The sequence below is a fragment of the Andrographis paniculata genome, unplaced genomic scaffold, assembly GCF_009805555.1.
Source record: "Andrographis paniculata isolate CXL003 unplaced genomic scaffold, ASM980555v1 Contig34END, whole genome shotgun sequence".
Classification (NCBI taxonomy): Eukaryota; Viridiplantae; Streptophyta; class Magnoliopsida; order Lamiales; family Acanthaceae; genus Andrographis; species Andrographis paniculata.
The window spans coordinates 5358332-5375618 of record NW_026137567.1 but is presented as its reverse complement, the minus strand read 5'-3'; the positions used below and the strand labels follow the sequence as shown (position 1 = coordinate 5375618).

Below are 17287 nucleotides of genomic sequence, written 5' to 3'. Positions count from 1 at the left end.
TTTTTTTCTCTAAATCTATTTTTTCCGTTACTAATGACATTAGAGACGGAAATATGAATGGAATTACATTAGTTACGTAAAATTTAGGAACGGATACAAATACATTAATTTTTTGTAGCGGAAGAAATTAAGGATGATGATGAATAGTTTAATTATATATATATATATATATTGTGATGTTTAGTGAAGACAGGTGGCTATATGACCTCTACTACTACTACTACATTTAGGAATTTAATTCATTATAGCCACCCACTCTAATTCTAGTCTTCACATACTTACTCATCATTTAGGTGTTTTTATTTATTTATTTAGTGTTTTAGATCTCATATAATTTTTGTTATTAATTATTAGAATTGTATTTATATTTTTGGAACTTACGATATTGTTATTTATTTATATATTTTATAGGATGGAATAATAATTTTTTTTTTTTCTTATGGAAAATGATGTGAAAAAATAAAAAAGAACAATTTTTTAATTAAAAATTTAAATTCAAAATACCCTAATTATTACATGCTGATACTCCATGACACAAATTTAAGTTTACAATGAATTGTTCTTGGAGCCATTTTCAACAAGCTTTCATTACAGCTCTTGCCATTTTGTAACAAAGTTTATAATTCTCTCCGTTCAATAACGAAAGTGACATTTATCTTTTATATTATTGTACTTAATTTTAAAAATATTTTTATATTTGTATAATTTTTATATAAATATCATTGCAAGTTGTCCATGAAAAATCTATATTGATTGTGCAAAGAAGTATACCATTGGAAGTTGTCCATAAAAAATTGATTGTGCTGTCGTAATCCTAAAAGAACGTTGCTTTGTTTAGACAATGTGTTTAGGGTGTTTTTTTTCAAAAATAAAAAATAAAAAATTAACATATATTTTTTTAAAAACAATAATATATTATACACACTCATTATTCCATACCTTATTAAAAAAAAAAAAAAAAATCCCTTCAAAACATAACACAAAACAATCAAATATTTAAGGTGTTTGGCATTATTCTTATTTTTCTTTTAAAAAATATTATATTAATATATTTTTTTTTATATAAAAATCACATCATATGTATGCACACATGCATGGTTGTATGTAATAATTACAACAAATATTCTAATGTGATTATTGTCAACTATAATGTCCAAAAGAAGTAGCCAACTGAGATCATATATCATACTCCCTCCATCCCATGTAATATGCGCGTATTAGTGTAGACACGAGAATTTAGATAAAATATAATTAGTAAGTAATTAAGAAGTGTATTAGTAAAAATAATTATAGATTAAGATTAAAATAAGTAAATAATTTAATTAAAATTAAGAAAATTATAAAATCTAAAATTTAAAATGCGATTAAAGTACATAATTATATTTCCAAAAATAGAAAGGACAAGTCACGTGGGACAGACGAAAATAAAAAAATAGGGACAAATTATGCAGAATCTCCTATTTGCTATCTCATTTCACATTCATTATTTTAAAAATGATAATATTTTATAGTCTCCCAATCCATCAAATTTATTCGTATTTTATTTTGGTTTGTTCGTTAAATTTATCTCATTATAAATTTTCATAAAATTAATAAATCAATATTTAATTTTAATAATAAATTGAACAATTGTTTATAAAAAGTATCATTACATTTTTAACTAAATTTTTATAAATACCCCCAAGTTATTTTTATACTTTTGTAACTTTTTACTAATATATTTATCTTTTTTTAATCTTCCAACGGGAGTGACCTAATTTTATTGGATATAGGAAATATTAAAGTTATTAAGACCAAAATTCCTGTATATGCATATGCTCACCAATAACTAGCCCATATATTAGTGGACTTTCGGCCCATTTTAATAACAGCTACTTTAGACCTAAACTTAATTTAATTCAGGAAAATAATTATAGTATAGTATTACATAAATTATTAATATATATATATATCTATATTTTATCCATTCCAATTCGATGTGCTTTCGGTCTTACATCAAAGTATTTATTTTCTATTAGAAAAAAGTAATCATATATTAATATAAAAATATCTTTAATTTTTATTTAAATTGCAAGCATACCATTACACATGTAATTACTTTATAAGTTAGGGAACAAAAATTTCAAAAACTCTTACATATTTTTACTAACTAATAAAATACTCCATCCGTTTCAGAACTATAGTCTATGTTTGACACGAGATTTAAGAAATATTGATATTATATTGATAGTGGGTAAAAAGTACGGGTAAAAGTTTTTTTTGCCCTTGTGAGTGTATTAGTGTAAAAAGTAGCAGCAATTGTGTAATAATAATGAAAAAGTAAAGGTAGTTTTACAGTGATATGATTATTTATTGAAATGAAACTATTATTTCGGCACGGACAAAAATGATAAACAGGGCTATTATATTAGAACGGAGGGAGTAATTTTTTAATTTATTACAAAACTCCAAAAACTCTTTAAATTAGAACAGAGAAAGTATGTATATATTTCTTTTATTTAATTTGAAAAAAAATTGTTTAAATTTGATATTAAAGTAATGTATAATACTCCCTCTGTTCCAAAATTATGATCTTATTTGAGTAAGACACGAGATTTAAAAAATATTAATATTATAATGATAGTTGGTAAAAAATATGAGTAAAAACTTCTTTGCTCTTGTGAGTATATTAGTGTAAAAAGTAGTGACATTTGTGTAATAATAATGAAAATATAAAAATAATTTTATGGTAATATGAGTATTTATGGAAATGAGATTATTGTTTTGAAACAGACAAAAATGATAAATAAGACTATTGTATTAAAAAGGAATGAGTACGATATTTCAAAAAAAAAAAAAAAATTAAAAAACGCAAAATCCAAAAATAGAAACATGAATTTTGAAAATAAAAGAAACAAACCCATAGAATAATTATAACAAAAGGATGAGGCGGTCCAGCCAGTGGGGCACAATCAGACGGGCCATCTCCAACCCAACGCCATGTCTTCAACCTACGCCAAATTCAACGTAAAAAATTAGCTAGCAACGCCAACCAATTTTGGTGTTGTACTGTAGCAATGCCATTTTCTTTTTGCGTTGTGTTATTATTTTTTTAATTTATTTAATTTTTAAAATTATAAATTTGATTTTAAAATTTGATTTTATTTTTTCAAATTTTTTAAAATTTTATTTTAAATTATAAAAATAAAAAATTGTTTAAAATAATAGGAAAAAATAAATATTTAAAGAATAATAGTGAAAAATAGAGTTATAGTTGGAGTAAAATTACCGTAGCAACTGCATATTTGAAGTTAAAACTGGATAAATAAAATTGATGAATTGAAGATGGTGGCAAATTATTTAGCAAATAATATATATATATATATATATATATATATGTAATCAGGACACGTACTTATTTATGTGGGTTGTCCTCAATTTCAATCTCCTTTTTCTTTTTTTTAGCTGTTTGATTGTGTGTGAATAATTCCATACGGGGAAATTATTAGTAGGGTCTAACAAATAACTACTTTAAAAATATTATTATATATATATGTATACTTTATTTTAATTTAATAAAAATACGTACAAAATTTTTATTTTATCAAAATTATATATATAGTCGTGGTTATTGAACTGAATTTTAAAATTTAGCTCCGTATATATTATATGGTAATAGATGACATACGATATATCTCAAGCAATATATTATTTATATTAATATGATACAAAATATAATCCATAAACTAACAACATATACAACTCACATAATGGGAAGGGTTACACTGTCGTGCTGATTTCAACATACGTAATAGGAGTATATAAAAATAATACATGTTTTTATTACATAAAGTACGTTGTGTGTAATAAAAACATGTGTTGTTTGTTTATACTTATACTGTATAAGAATATGTTATACTTCCTCCGTCTCAAAAGTATAGTTTTGTGGTGTTGGGCACGAGATTTAAGGAATATTGATATTATATGAGTAGTTGGTAAAAAACTAAGGATAAATAACTTTTTTGCCCTTGTGAGTATATTAGTGTAAAAAGTAGTGACAATTGTGTAATAATAATGAAAAAATAGGGATAGTTTTATGGTAATATGGTTATTTATGAAAATTAGACTATTGTTTTGGGACGGACAAAAATGGTAAACAAGACTATTGTATTGAGACGGAGGGAGTATGTGCTAAAATTAACGTTTGCATGTTATGTACTGCGTAAGATTATATTATGTGTTGTATTTGTATTATATTAACATAAATGATATGTTGTTAATAGTAATATCGAGTGTTATTTATTAGCATATTTTGTGTTGTATTGAATTTACAATTCAGTATCGTAGCCGCAACCCCCTCTCAACACATACAATAGTTAATTATTTCTATACAATACACTTATAAATAAAAATAGGCAATACATTTCTTTATTTTATACAATATACCGTACATGAAACAAAAATATGTATTCTATCAATTTTAGTTTATTAATTGAAATGATACCGATTTTTCCAAATCAATAGGTACTCATTATATATATATATATATAATATTTTAACAAATGAAAGTGTATATTTGTAATTTAATAAAATATAATGTATTTACGGTCTGAAATAATTATATCATATTTTTCTATATATTGGTTAAATTTATATATAATATAATTCAAGATTTATGAAGTCTTAAATAGCCAATTCCTCAGTTATTACAATATATATATATATATATATATTTATGTTGGAGAATTGATTTTAAGTTTATTTGAATTGCTTTTATACTTTCGCCTCACATTTTGTGATTTTAGTAAATCGAGTTTTAAGTGGTAGAGATTTTGTGGACCAAATAAATATTATATTCTTAATAATTTTATTTTAAAACTTCCACTTCCCTAAAAAAATCCATTATTATTATTATTATTATTATTATTATTATTATTCTCTTTGCACTAGTGTCCCATACGAAAATACGATTATCATTGAGTTAGTGGGACACTATTCTTACTTTCTGTTTTTTCTCATTATCAGCTAAAACAGCATACGTGAACGCGATAAAGCATTATATGAATGATCACCAAATATAATTAGTATTTAAGGAAATAACAAAAATAAAAAATTTCTATCCAAATTTTTAATCACATTTTAAATTATATAATTTTTAATTTTTAATCATAATTTAATTATTTTAATTTTAATTTGTAATTATTTTTACTAATATATTTTTTATTTACTTATTAATTATATTTTACTTAAATTTCCGTATGTACAGTAATATAGACAATTTATCGGAAACAGTGGGAATATATAAATTCTTGTAGACGAACAATCTCTAACTTGTGGGTTTATAATTAATGATTTTATATGTTCATGTTTTTAGTAATTTCCTGTCTCGTACATAATCCTTTTTTAAAAATTTTTTACTGCCTATATCATTCAGCTGTATTACATTTTAGACATATAAATTAATCGGTGACACACATATATGTATATATATATATATAATCAAAGATAGATAGATATATATATATATAGAGAGAGAGAGAGAGAGAGAGAGAGAGAGAGGAAGGAGAATTATGTAATGGAGAATAATCGAGGAGTGAGAAGGGGTACATGGACAAAAGAAGAAGATATTCTCCTCACAGAATGCATACACAAGTATGGAGAGGGTAACTGGAGTCTTGTCCCACTAAGAGCTGGTAATTCAATATTAATTATTTCATTACATATTAATTCTATTATTTTTTTTTTATTTTTTAATTTTTTAATTTCAAGATTCCAAAAATGTTTATATATCAAAATTAATAAATCAAATAATTACGCAGGACTGAACAGATGCCGTAAGAGCTGCAGGCTGAGGTGGCTTAATTACCTGAGGCCTAATATTGTTAGAGGCCAATTTACAAAAGACGAATTTGACCTCATTACCAGACTACACAATCTCTTAGGCAACAGGCAATATTCATATCAAAATCATCTTCTTTGCTCATTTTTTAGATGACATTTTTTTTTTTTTTTTTTTTTACATTATTAATTTTTTTTTAAAAAAACTTAATTAAGGTTAGGTTGTTTGTTTGGTTAAGGTGGACGCTAATTGCCGGTAGGCTTCCGGGGAGGACGGCGAACGACGTGAAGAATTATTGGAACACGAAGATTAAAAATAGTAATAATAAGAAGAAAATGAAGTATATTGACCATCAAAATAAGAACAAATTAGTAAAGCCTCAGCCTCAGAATTTGGCTACGGCTACGGCTACGGTGCCGCCGGAAACATGTAATAAAATGGATCATAAGTTCGACGATGATGTCCGAAAGCAGTCATCTTCTTCATCGTCGTCATCATCGCTCGATTTTGAGAGAGTGGAGGCGGAAGAATGCATCCAATGGTGGAGCAACTTGCTTCTTCAAACAAATGTTCAAAATGGAGATTTTGAACTATTTGTTGATCCATATTATGCCCCTCAACTTGCTTAATAAATCAAATATTTACATATCATATATATATATATATATATATTGACACTAATTTAAAATTTTACTTTTTGTATAGAATTCAGAAAATAAGTATTTTACGTGTAAAAGAAGTTGTATTTCAAAGGGTAGTAACATCATTAAATAATAAATTCTTAATTATACAATTAATTACACATCAGCTCTTGTGCTGAATTAATTAGCATATTTTTACTGTTTTTATAAAATTAATTTATATTAATTATAAATATATAAATGTATTTTTTGTTTACAAATTTCATTTTTTACAAAATAATATTCATATTGAATATATTTTTATTGCGATATAATTTTTAAAATATTTGAATATATATTTTAAATTTATTTAATCATATATATTAAATTTGTTTTAATCTCTCAATATTATTAATCATATAAAAAATAACATAACTTATTAATTAATTAATTAATTAATTAATTATTATCTTAAATATCGTATCACTAATGGAAGAAATCACACTAAGGGTGTGTTTGTTTGGGGGTTTGGATTTTGGATTGGGATTTGAATAGTAAAAATTTTGAATTTGAATAGTTGTATGATGTGATATAAATAGGGTTTGATGTGATGTTTTGAATGTAAAATTGATTTTTAGTATAATATAAAAAATGAAAAATAGGTGTTTGATGTAATGTTTTTGGGGGGAAAAAATTGGATGAATAGTAGAAATCCTCCAAAATCCTTCAAACAAACACACCCTTAATGCATCACAGTAAATGCATTACAAGTTTTTGCTGTAAAATATATATGCACGGTATACATCAAAATTCTTTTACTTTATTTATTTATTTATTCATTAAATTTTTGTATAATTCACTTATAGTAAAAAGTTCTATTTAACTATAATATTATTATTTATACTTTAATATATAATAATTAATTTGACCTTATTTTCTATATTTATTATACTATTTTTTTAAACGAATTTTTAATAAAATTCATATAATATTTTCATTTTAATTTTTATCTACTTTATTATTATATTAAAATATTATTATTTTTGAATATTTATATCCAAATAGTAAAACATAAGTTTCATGGAGAAAGAAAATACTATTTTAAAAAGGAACATTGTATGGCTAAAAATCATTTCAAATAATATATATAGTAGTTAGTAGTAATAATATATTAGTTAATTATTTATTTATACTATATTAAATAACTAAATTTTTTATATTATTTTAAAAATGTCGATATATTGTTCTTATTTTTTCTTGTTTTAGGTTTTTTAAAAAATATTAATACATTATACATATATTCATTATTTTTATATTTTTATACAATTTTTTATACTTCATATAAATTTATTTACTTTTTAATATTTTTACAAATCAAACACACCCGATTATATATTCATTAGAACAAATGGATATATTGTCGTGGATTATGCACATGACAAGAATCATTCATTTCAGTTCGTACAAATGGGAGCCACTGAATAAAGTGGCAAATAACAAACATAAAATAAGACACTATCCCATTGCCTTTTGGACAACAATCGAACATGCTATTGCAAATTATATTATTATTATTATTATTATTATTATTATTATTATTATTATTATTATTCCTTCGTCTGTAGATTCGGAATTTTTTTAAAAATAAATAATTAAAAATTATATTAGTAAAAATAATTATGATATAATATAAATATTTATATTAATATAATTAAATAAAATTAAAAAAATTATAGATTATAAAATTAAAAAAATGATCTAAATATTAATCATTATTTTTTAGAAAAATAAATTATAAAAATACTGAATACTTTGATGTGAAAATGAAATATAATTGTAGCGAAAAATGTATAATGTGAGGCATCTCAATGACGTTAATGCCCTTCATGATTGTAATAATTATAACAGTAAGATGTACAGACGGCATGTATGACTCACCAACGCTCACGGGTTCCACCCATATATATACTCTATTCGTCTATTTTTTAATGTCTTATTTGATATATATACATATTTTTAGATAATTAGAGTTTTTGTTATAAAATGACAAATTTGTCCTTAATCTTGTATATAAAAAATAAAAAAGTAAATAAAGTAAGGATAAAAGAGTAAATTTTATGTATAAAAATAGAAAGATAATAATTGTTGAATATTCCAAGGGTGTGTTCGTTTGTAGGATTTAAACAAAATCCTACTATTCATCCAAAAATTTCTCCCCAAAAACATCAAATCAAACCCCTATTTTTCATTTTTTATATTATATTAAAAATCAATTTTACATTCAAAATATCACATCAACACCTATTTATATCACATCATACAACTATTCAAATTCAAAAATTTTACTATTCAAATCCCAACTCAAAATCCAAACCCCCAAACAAACACACCCCAAATAGAAAAATAAGACGTTAGTTTATGGACATTATCTAATATCTATTTTAACTATACACAATTTCATATATAAATATATTAATCAATGTAGTACAAAATAATCGTTAATTAGTTAATTGCACTATTAACTAACTAATTAGCTCAATTATTCTCTTATCAAATTTTTAATCAAATTGTAATAAGATTCTTAGTTTTTACTTATTTAATTTTTATATTAAAATATTAATATTTCATCAGTAAAAAAATTATGCAAGTAGATTTTTAAATATTAATATTATATTAAATTATAGTGAAAAAGATTAAAAAAAGAAAACTTCTATTATTATTGTGTAATATAAAAGTAATGATATTTATATAATATAATGTAAGTTGGAAGAATCTTTATTATGTTAGGTAGATAGTACAATTATTAAATTAAAAAATAATAATCGTGTTTTGTGACAGACGAAAATAAAAAAATGACAAATTTTCAATGGAACGAAAAGAATATTACTCCCTCCGTCCCAAATATCGTGCAACATTTCCTTTTTTGTTTGTCCCAAACTCACTGCAATATTTCCAAATTTAGAAATAATTAATAATATTTTTATACATATATTAAGTTACACTTCACTTTATCCCATCACATCACTCAAATAAAAAAAAAACAAATAATTATTTCTCTCTCTAATCACATCAATTAATATCTAAATTATCTCAAATTACCATACTTAATACTCTCCACATGATTCGTTTAGTGTGACTTGTTTTGACGTTTTCAGATCTTTTTTATCTACTACACATGATTCGTTTAGTGTGACTTGTTTTGTCGGGCCTAGTTTGCAGATTATTATGTTCAACCAAATATTTACCCAAAGCGCAACGGCTGTGAATTCTTGTATTGTAAAAAATATACTTCATTCGTCCCATAACTAAGTATCCGTTTGTTTTTTGTACGTAATTTTAGAAATATTAATGTTATATTGAGATATAGTATGAATAAAATAGAAATGACTAAAATAATCTTATTAGTATTGTGTGATATAAATGTAATGACATTTGTGTAATATATTATAAATTGTAAAAGTATCTGTAATATTAGGTAGATAGTTCAGTTATTAAAAAAAATAAATATTTATTATGAGACATACTAAAATGTCAAAATAGATAGTTTGATATGGGACAGAAACAATATATTATAAATTTATAATAATACACTATATCATACCCCATTACCATCGGGACATCAATTGTTATTAATTCTTAGGATTTTATCTTTTATTATTCGGTTTTAAGTTTTGGATCTATAAATTTTTAATAAAATGTCATAAAAAATTATTATTTAATTTAAATATTTTTTTTTAAAAAAAAACCCTTAAAAGAATCAAACCGGTCATTATTTTTGATTTGGAAAAATCGTATTTATATTTTCGATAGCGATGAATTTTTAATATAAAATATATTTTAAAGAAAAATAAATACTTCATCTCTCATTTAAATTTATACTCTTTTTTTTTTTAGGATTGTCATCAAAAAAATATTCTCGATTCTTTTTTAAGTAAAAAATTATTATATTTTTGTACTTTTTTTTACTATAAAAAAAAAATAAAACTCCCTCCGTCCACAAAATAAGTATACATTACTTTTGGCGCGGAGATTAAGGAATAATAGTATTTTAATTATAATAGGTAGGTAAAAGTAGTGAAATGACATTTTTGCCCTTACTTTTTTGTTATAAAAGTAATGATGTGATGTAAAGTAGAGGTATTTGTGAAAAAAATTGGATATTTAATGAAATGGTTACTTTGTAATTGGACGTCCCAAAATAGAAACATGTGTACTTTCTAACTGGACGGAGGGAGTAATTATTACTCACTTTTATTAAAACTCGTACTCAGTCAAATGAGCACACATTTGTACGAGAGATGTAGTATAAAATATAATCTTTTAATTAAATTTGAGATATATTCAAAATATATATTATTGCATCTTACTTAGTGTCAAAATATGTATGTACTTACAAACAAATGTATATATTATTATTATGAAAATGAAAACCTTTAATCAATTAAATTTTAATATTAATACTAATATTATAAACCTATTTCAAAATAGCTTGGTGTCTGATTGCCATTTATCTTATATACCTTATTTAATTTTGTCGATGGAATTTGACTCCTGAATAGCTGGTGTGATTGAGCCGGGTGTTAGTAATTAATTTTAAACATAATTCATATAAAAGACTAATTATTTTAAGAGATAATAAATAATAATTTTATCTTGTTCTAATATTTTGGAGCATTCACATAAAAATACTTATTTTGGGCGGCAGATTTTGTGTTAATCCGGCTAAATCAGTATTTGACCGGATCAGTATATACTATAAGGTGATTAGCTGTTGAGTTATAACATTATATATATTATTATAAATATGTTGAAATATATATAAATATTACCGATCACCCTTATAACATATGCTGAAGAGTTGCCGGAGGACGGAGTTATCGGAAGTCCAACCAGAAAAGACGACCAAGTCTGAGCTGCATTACTTTATGACCGTTGTAAACTCTGTTGTCGATACGTATTTGTGACAATCAGTGCCTTTATGTAGAGGTATTCAAACATTAGTCATTGTAGAAGAAATGCATTAAGGGAGTTTGTGGTTGTTTTTTTTTTTTTTTTTTTTTTTTATCAGTAATCCACATTTATTATAGTTGAACTATTTCTGAATTGAGATTCACATATGTAAGTTGATTGATAATCGAATTGGGTTAACAAATTTGTCTCATTTATTGATTTGAAGTTCAGTATTTATTCCGTTGATTGAGTATTGTAATTACTGTCAGTTAACCACGCTTAGTGAAATTGGCTATCCTTTTTTTTTTTTTTTTTTTTGTTCGAATGAGATTTGACTGAGCTTCATTTTTCGACAAAAACTATTATTTGGACGCGACATGCATTAATTGAGTTAAGTTATTGTGAGACACTATCTAGAAACTCATGGAATCTTTGTTCGATCGATCTTGTTTTTTTGGATTTATATATTTATATAACTAAGAAAATTATACAAGAATATCAAAATGATATCTCATAGAATATATGTGGTTTGGTTGTATTTTACCCTTCCTGTTTTTACTATTGATATACTATTTTTTTTTCTTTTAAACTATTATAGAGTTTTTTAAAAAAAATAAAAATAAACAAAAATTAAATTCAAATCAATATTATTTATACAATATGATTTTTAATATGAAAAATATATTATTTTTCTTATAAAATATCGTATAAAAATATTTCATTCGTCCTGAAATAATAGACAGATTTTTGTTGAATTGAAAATTAAAGAAATATTAATATTAGATTGATAGTCCGTAGAAAATATAATTAAAATACTTTTTTTTTTTTTTTTTACTCTGTGAGTGTGTTTGTATACAAAAATAGTAAAGTTTGTGTAATAATAATAAAAATATATGGACAATTTTATAGTAATATGATTTTATAGAAACAAGACTATTGTTTTTAAGATTAATAATATTGGTAAAACAAGACTATTAAATTGAGATTGAAAAAATATTATTTAAACAAAAATTTAAATTAACAACTCATTTAAAATTAATTTGAAACTACAACAAAAATATATATATATTATCTTTATTTAATATATTGCATATAAAAAATATATATAATATGATAAGTTCACTCACTTTAATTTACAAGGAAAACAGAGGATTTAATTAATTCATTTTGTAGGGTATCCGATTTTGATTGTTGCAAGAGATTGGAAATCTTGAATTCATGTCGGAGAATCCAGCTTTCAATTATTTATTTATTAATTGTTATTTTATTATGAATATTGCAATATAGATAGTACAATAGGTCGGAAATCCACTCTGGATAACAGACTTGTATTGGAAGAGACGTTGACAAAGTTCGAACCGTTGATCTTGCATCCACATCCACAATTGGATTTCTCTTCTTCTGCGAAGAGATAATAGGGAAAAATAAATTATAAAATAAAATAAAATAACATAATAATAATAATAATAATAATAATAATAATAATAATAAATAATGTGATTAATGTAATTTTTTAAAGAGAATTATACTTTTTATATCTGTCAAATTTATCTTTGTTTTTTTCTTAATTTATATTTCAAATATTATGTTTATTTATGAACATGTCACAATCATTTGTACATTCAATTCATTACAATTTTGCTGGCACCTTATTAACTTGCTAGTATTTTTTTTTTCAAAACACTCATTTATATCAAAATCAACTAATATAATACTCATCCGGTCCATTTCAAAGGGGTCCTATTGGATTTTCTATTAAATTAAGAAATAATACTAATATTTTATTAGTTAATGTAGGTGTGTAAGAAGTTTTGACATTTTTGCCATTTGATTTTATATATAAAGTAATTGTATATGTAATGGTATGTTTGTAATTAAAGTAAAAGTTAAGAGTATGTTAGTATTAATGTGTAATTATTTATTTCTAAAATAGGAAATAAATACTTTGAAGTGGAACCGACGAAAAAAGTGAAAATGATACTTTGAAATAGGACGGAGGGAGTTCTATATACTACTTTTATCATCTGATAGCCGTCTTTTGGCCGCAGCCTTATGTTTCGATTTCTGACGTCCCGGTATGGTCGGTTTTATCATGATTCGAATTTATTTTGCGATATTACTGGGTTAGCTTAATCAGTCTGACTTTCTGCACGAATTTTTTTGTACCGCTGTACTATTTTTTATCTTTTCGCTTCATAGTATGACTTTTAATATGGATCATGTAGAATCTTTCAGAATTACTGTTATTCTTTCTACTGATAATTATGTTTTGTAGGTTAAATCCATGAAAAACATCTTAATTGATAAAAGATTATGACGTTATATTACGAGTCACTTTAATGCTCCGGTTGCTTCTGTTATCACATCTGCAGCGCCTCTACGAATAAGGAGCTTATGGATTATCGGGAGACCTTGGATGATTGAGATAGTAAGAATCACATTATTCTTACTTGGATTCGAAATACCTCTTCCAAGTCCATGTGTGTTTGTTTAGAGGTTTGGATTTTGAGTTGGGATTTGAATAGTAAAAATTTTGAATTTGAATAGTTGTATGATGTGATATAAATAGGTATTGATGTGATATTTTGAATGTAAAATTGATTTTTAGTATAATATAAAAAATGAAAAATAGGTGTTTGATTTAATATTTTTTGAGAAAAAAATTGAATGAATAGTGAAAAAAAATCCAATCCCTCAAACAAACACACCCTTAGATTCAACTTCGCCGCATGAACACTGCTAAGAAAGCTTCAGATCATTCGCAGTATCGATATCATGCCAGTAGAGGTATACGTTATTATCAGTTTATTGGGTCGTTGAATACGTTGACACTTGACTCGAGTTAGGATATGAATAAGTTCTTTTCTACTATACAGTCTATGAGAAATTGTATTAATGAAGCAGATATATAGATTGAGCACTTTTGGTTGATTCAGCTTCTGATGAAACTTGGTCGAGAATATAAGTCTTTGCATCTTTCTTTGCTTTACCGTCATCTCTTGCCTTCCTTGGAGACAACAATAAAGGAGATTTTGTTTGAGGACACTCGTCTCAAAATGCTCAAGCCTCATACCCATGATTTTCGGTCTTCGCAGTTTCTTCATCTACTCCTTATTGTAGGGATAATGATAATCGCAAGGATGCTCGACCACTTCAGTATGATAAATGTCGCAGTTGCCTGAATGCTAATCATTTTTTTATTCACTACCTTAAGGTTGAGTGTCGCTACGGTCATTAAAATGACAACATCCATCATAATTGTCCCAAGAATCCGAAGACTGGTTAGTCCTCTTCTTCCGGCTCTTCCTCTACCATTGTTGCTGCAACTAGCGTATCACAATCGCCTCCCACTTTTGAGGACCTTCGTCACATATTCACTCAGGTTCTATCAGTTCACCCTTTTTTAGCCTTGACATCAGGTAACAACACATGGTAGCAGAGTCCTAAGTCTCGAGTTCGAGTCTTACCGTCCCCATTTCGGCATATGTAAGTACAAGTTTTCGCATACCTCTACTTGCATCGAATGAGCGTGTTGGGAACTCCCGTTTTACCGATAAATAAATTAATGATGTATTTCTCTAAAAATTTGAACTTTTAAATGAGACGATCATTATGCACATCCGACACATATATGATAATGATTATAGTGTTGATTGAGATACATCAATATTATCAATATTGTGAATATGATCAACCACTATACTTTGCATTAATACAACATGTACCATATAAATTATTACGATGCAATGCAAGTTTATAGGTTACAAGTATGTTGTGTTAACTTTCTTTTTGTATTAAAATCAATCACTAAATGGTGTATGAATTATTATTGTTATTATATGCTGTTAGTTCAAATATAATGTTTCTTTTTATATAAGGTTTGTTTATTTTTTATTTTTTGGATAAATATATCTTTTTTTATATTAAGTATGAAATATTGTATTAAAAAAATAAAAAATAATATTTTGTTTGTATTATTAATTTTTTATAAAAAATAAAATATATTATATATATTGTGTTAATATGCGTATTATCTTTTTTAAAAATATTTATGAGAATTATATCATTCAAAAATTCTACGTAAACAATACGTTAATGTACACTTGCTATTGTATATATTATTTTCATATATTGAAAATATATATTTTTATATTAGTAAAATTGGTGTAAAATGATATTTTTTATATAAGATATAAAAAAATTGTTTATGTAATATAAAAATAGTAAATGTATATAATATATATATATTTTTTAATAAAAATACGTGTATTATTTTTGGCAAAAAAACACACCCAAAGATCCTCATGTCTAAAAAGTAAGATTACTTTTTTATGTCTGAAATTCGACCACGTTTTTCATCGACTTCTTCTCATTTCACAATCATTGCGGAATAATTCCAATTAATATATTAATTTATTCATGCGGTGGTTAATCAAGTTCTCTTAGAAAATCTATCTTCGGATAGTTTGATATTTTATATATATATATATGACTTTTTATCATTTCACAATCATTGTGTAATAATTCCAATTAATATACTCCATCTGTCTCATAACAAGGTATTCATTTACCTTTTGCATTATTGTACTTAACGTTAAAAATATTTTTATATTTGTATAAATTTTTATAAAAATGTCATTATATTAGTATTATAAGTAACTAATTATCAAGCATATTACACTATTGATGCATCTATTTTATTATTTGAATTTGAATGGTCACATTCAGTAGGATATATATATTATTTTTCTTATTTTATAGAGATGGTTTTCACGTAATAATAAAATATTTTTATATTTATCGAAAATTATCAGCATCTTACTCTATGTTATTTTGCAATCCATCACATATAACATATTACTATTTTTTAATTTAATTAATAACAATAAATATTTAAACAAATACATAGATAGTAGCTCTAGGTAGTACTATAATATTCATTTATCAACCAAATATATATCTGTCTTTTTCCAATATTGTACTTATTACAAATATGTCATAATCGTTTCAGCTATCAATTTGTCCAAAAACAACTTTACAATATTAACTCACTAATATATTTTTCAAATAATGAAGTATAAATTAGTGTTAATATATATAGATATGTAATTAAAGATACAAACCCAAAACTATACTTCAAAACAATAATAGATAAAGTGCCAAAATTAAAAATTATATACTTCCTTCGTCCAACTCCAAATAGCCATTTGGATATTATAGTAAATTAAAAAATAATAGTATTTTATTAGTTAGTGTAAGTGTGTAAGTGACTTTGACATTTTTTCGTTTGACTTTATATATAAAATAATTGTATATGTAATAATATGTTTGAAATTTAGGTAAAAATTAATGATATTTTGGTATTAGTGTATAATTACTTTTACTTAGACAAAAAATTATTAAATACACTCAAAAATGGTTATTTTTCTCATATTTTAAGAATTTATTTTTACTGTTTTTTTTTTCAAGCTAAATATAAGAAAAATAAATATATATTTATAATTTTAGGGTTTTAGAAATTGATATTTTAAAATTTATTCGCAGTCTGGGCTCACTTAGATCAAATACGGATAAATAGTGACTGCCCAAGGAGTTAGATGCAAAGTTTATAAAACTATGAGAGAGTTTGACGCAGTTTTATAAGTACGGGGATTTGACGCAATTTCGTGAAACTACATGTGAGTTTTGTGCAATTTAACCTAAATAATACTCTCTCCATCCCACATACCATGTCCACGTTGCCGTTTCTGTCCATCCCACATACCATGTCATTTTTCTTTTTTGAAAAATGATTATACACTTTAATCTCATTTTAAACTTTTTAATTTTTTTAAAAAATTTTTAATTAAACTAAGTAGTTATCTTAATCTTAATTTATAATTATTTATATTATAGGATA

The 17287-nt window shown here is 24.3% G+C and overlaps 1 protein-coding gene across 1 annotated transcript; it reads left to right on the top strand.

The window, feature by feature from the left end:
* Positions 1-5554: 5554 nt before the first annotated feature.
* LOC127248526 (transcription factor MYB114-like) lies at positions 5555-6447 on the top strand. Its single transcript, XM_051270888.1, has 3 exons — positions 5555-5672; positions 5799-5928; positions 6057-6447. Exons 1-3 carry the CDS (start codon positions 5555-5557, stop codon positions 6445-6447), a joined length of 639 nt encoding a protein of 212 aa, XP_051126845.1.
* Positions 6448-17287: the final 10840 nt, after the last annotated feature.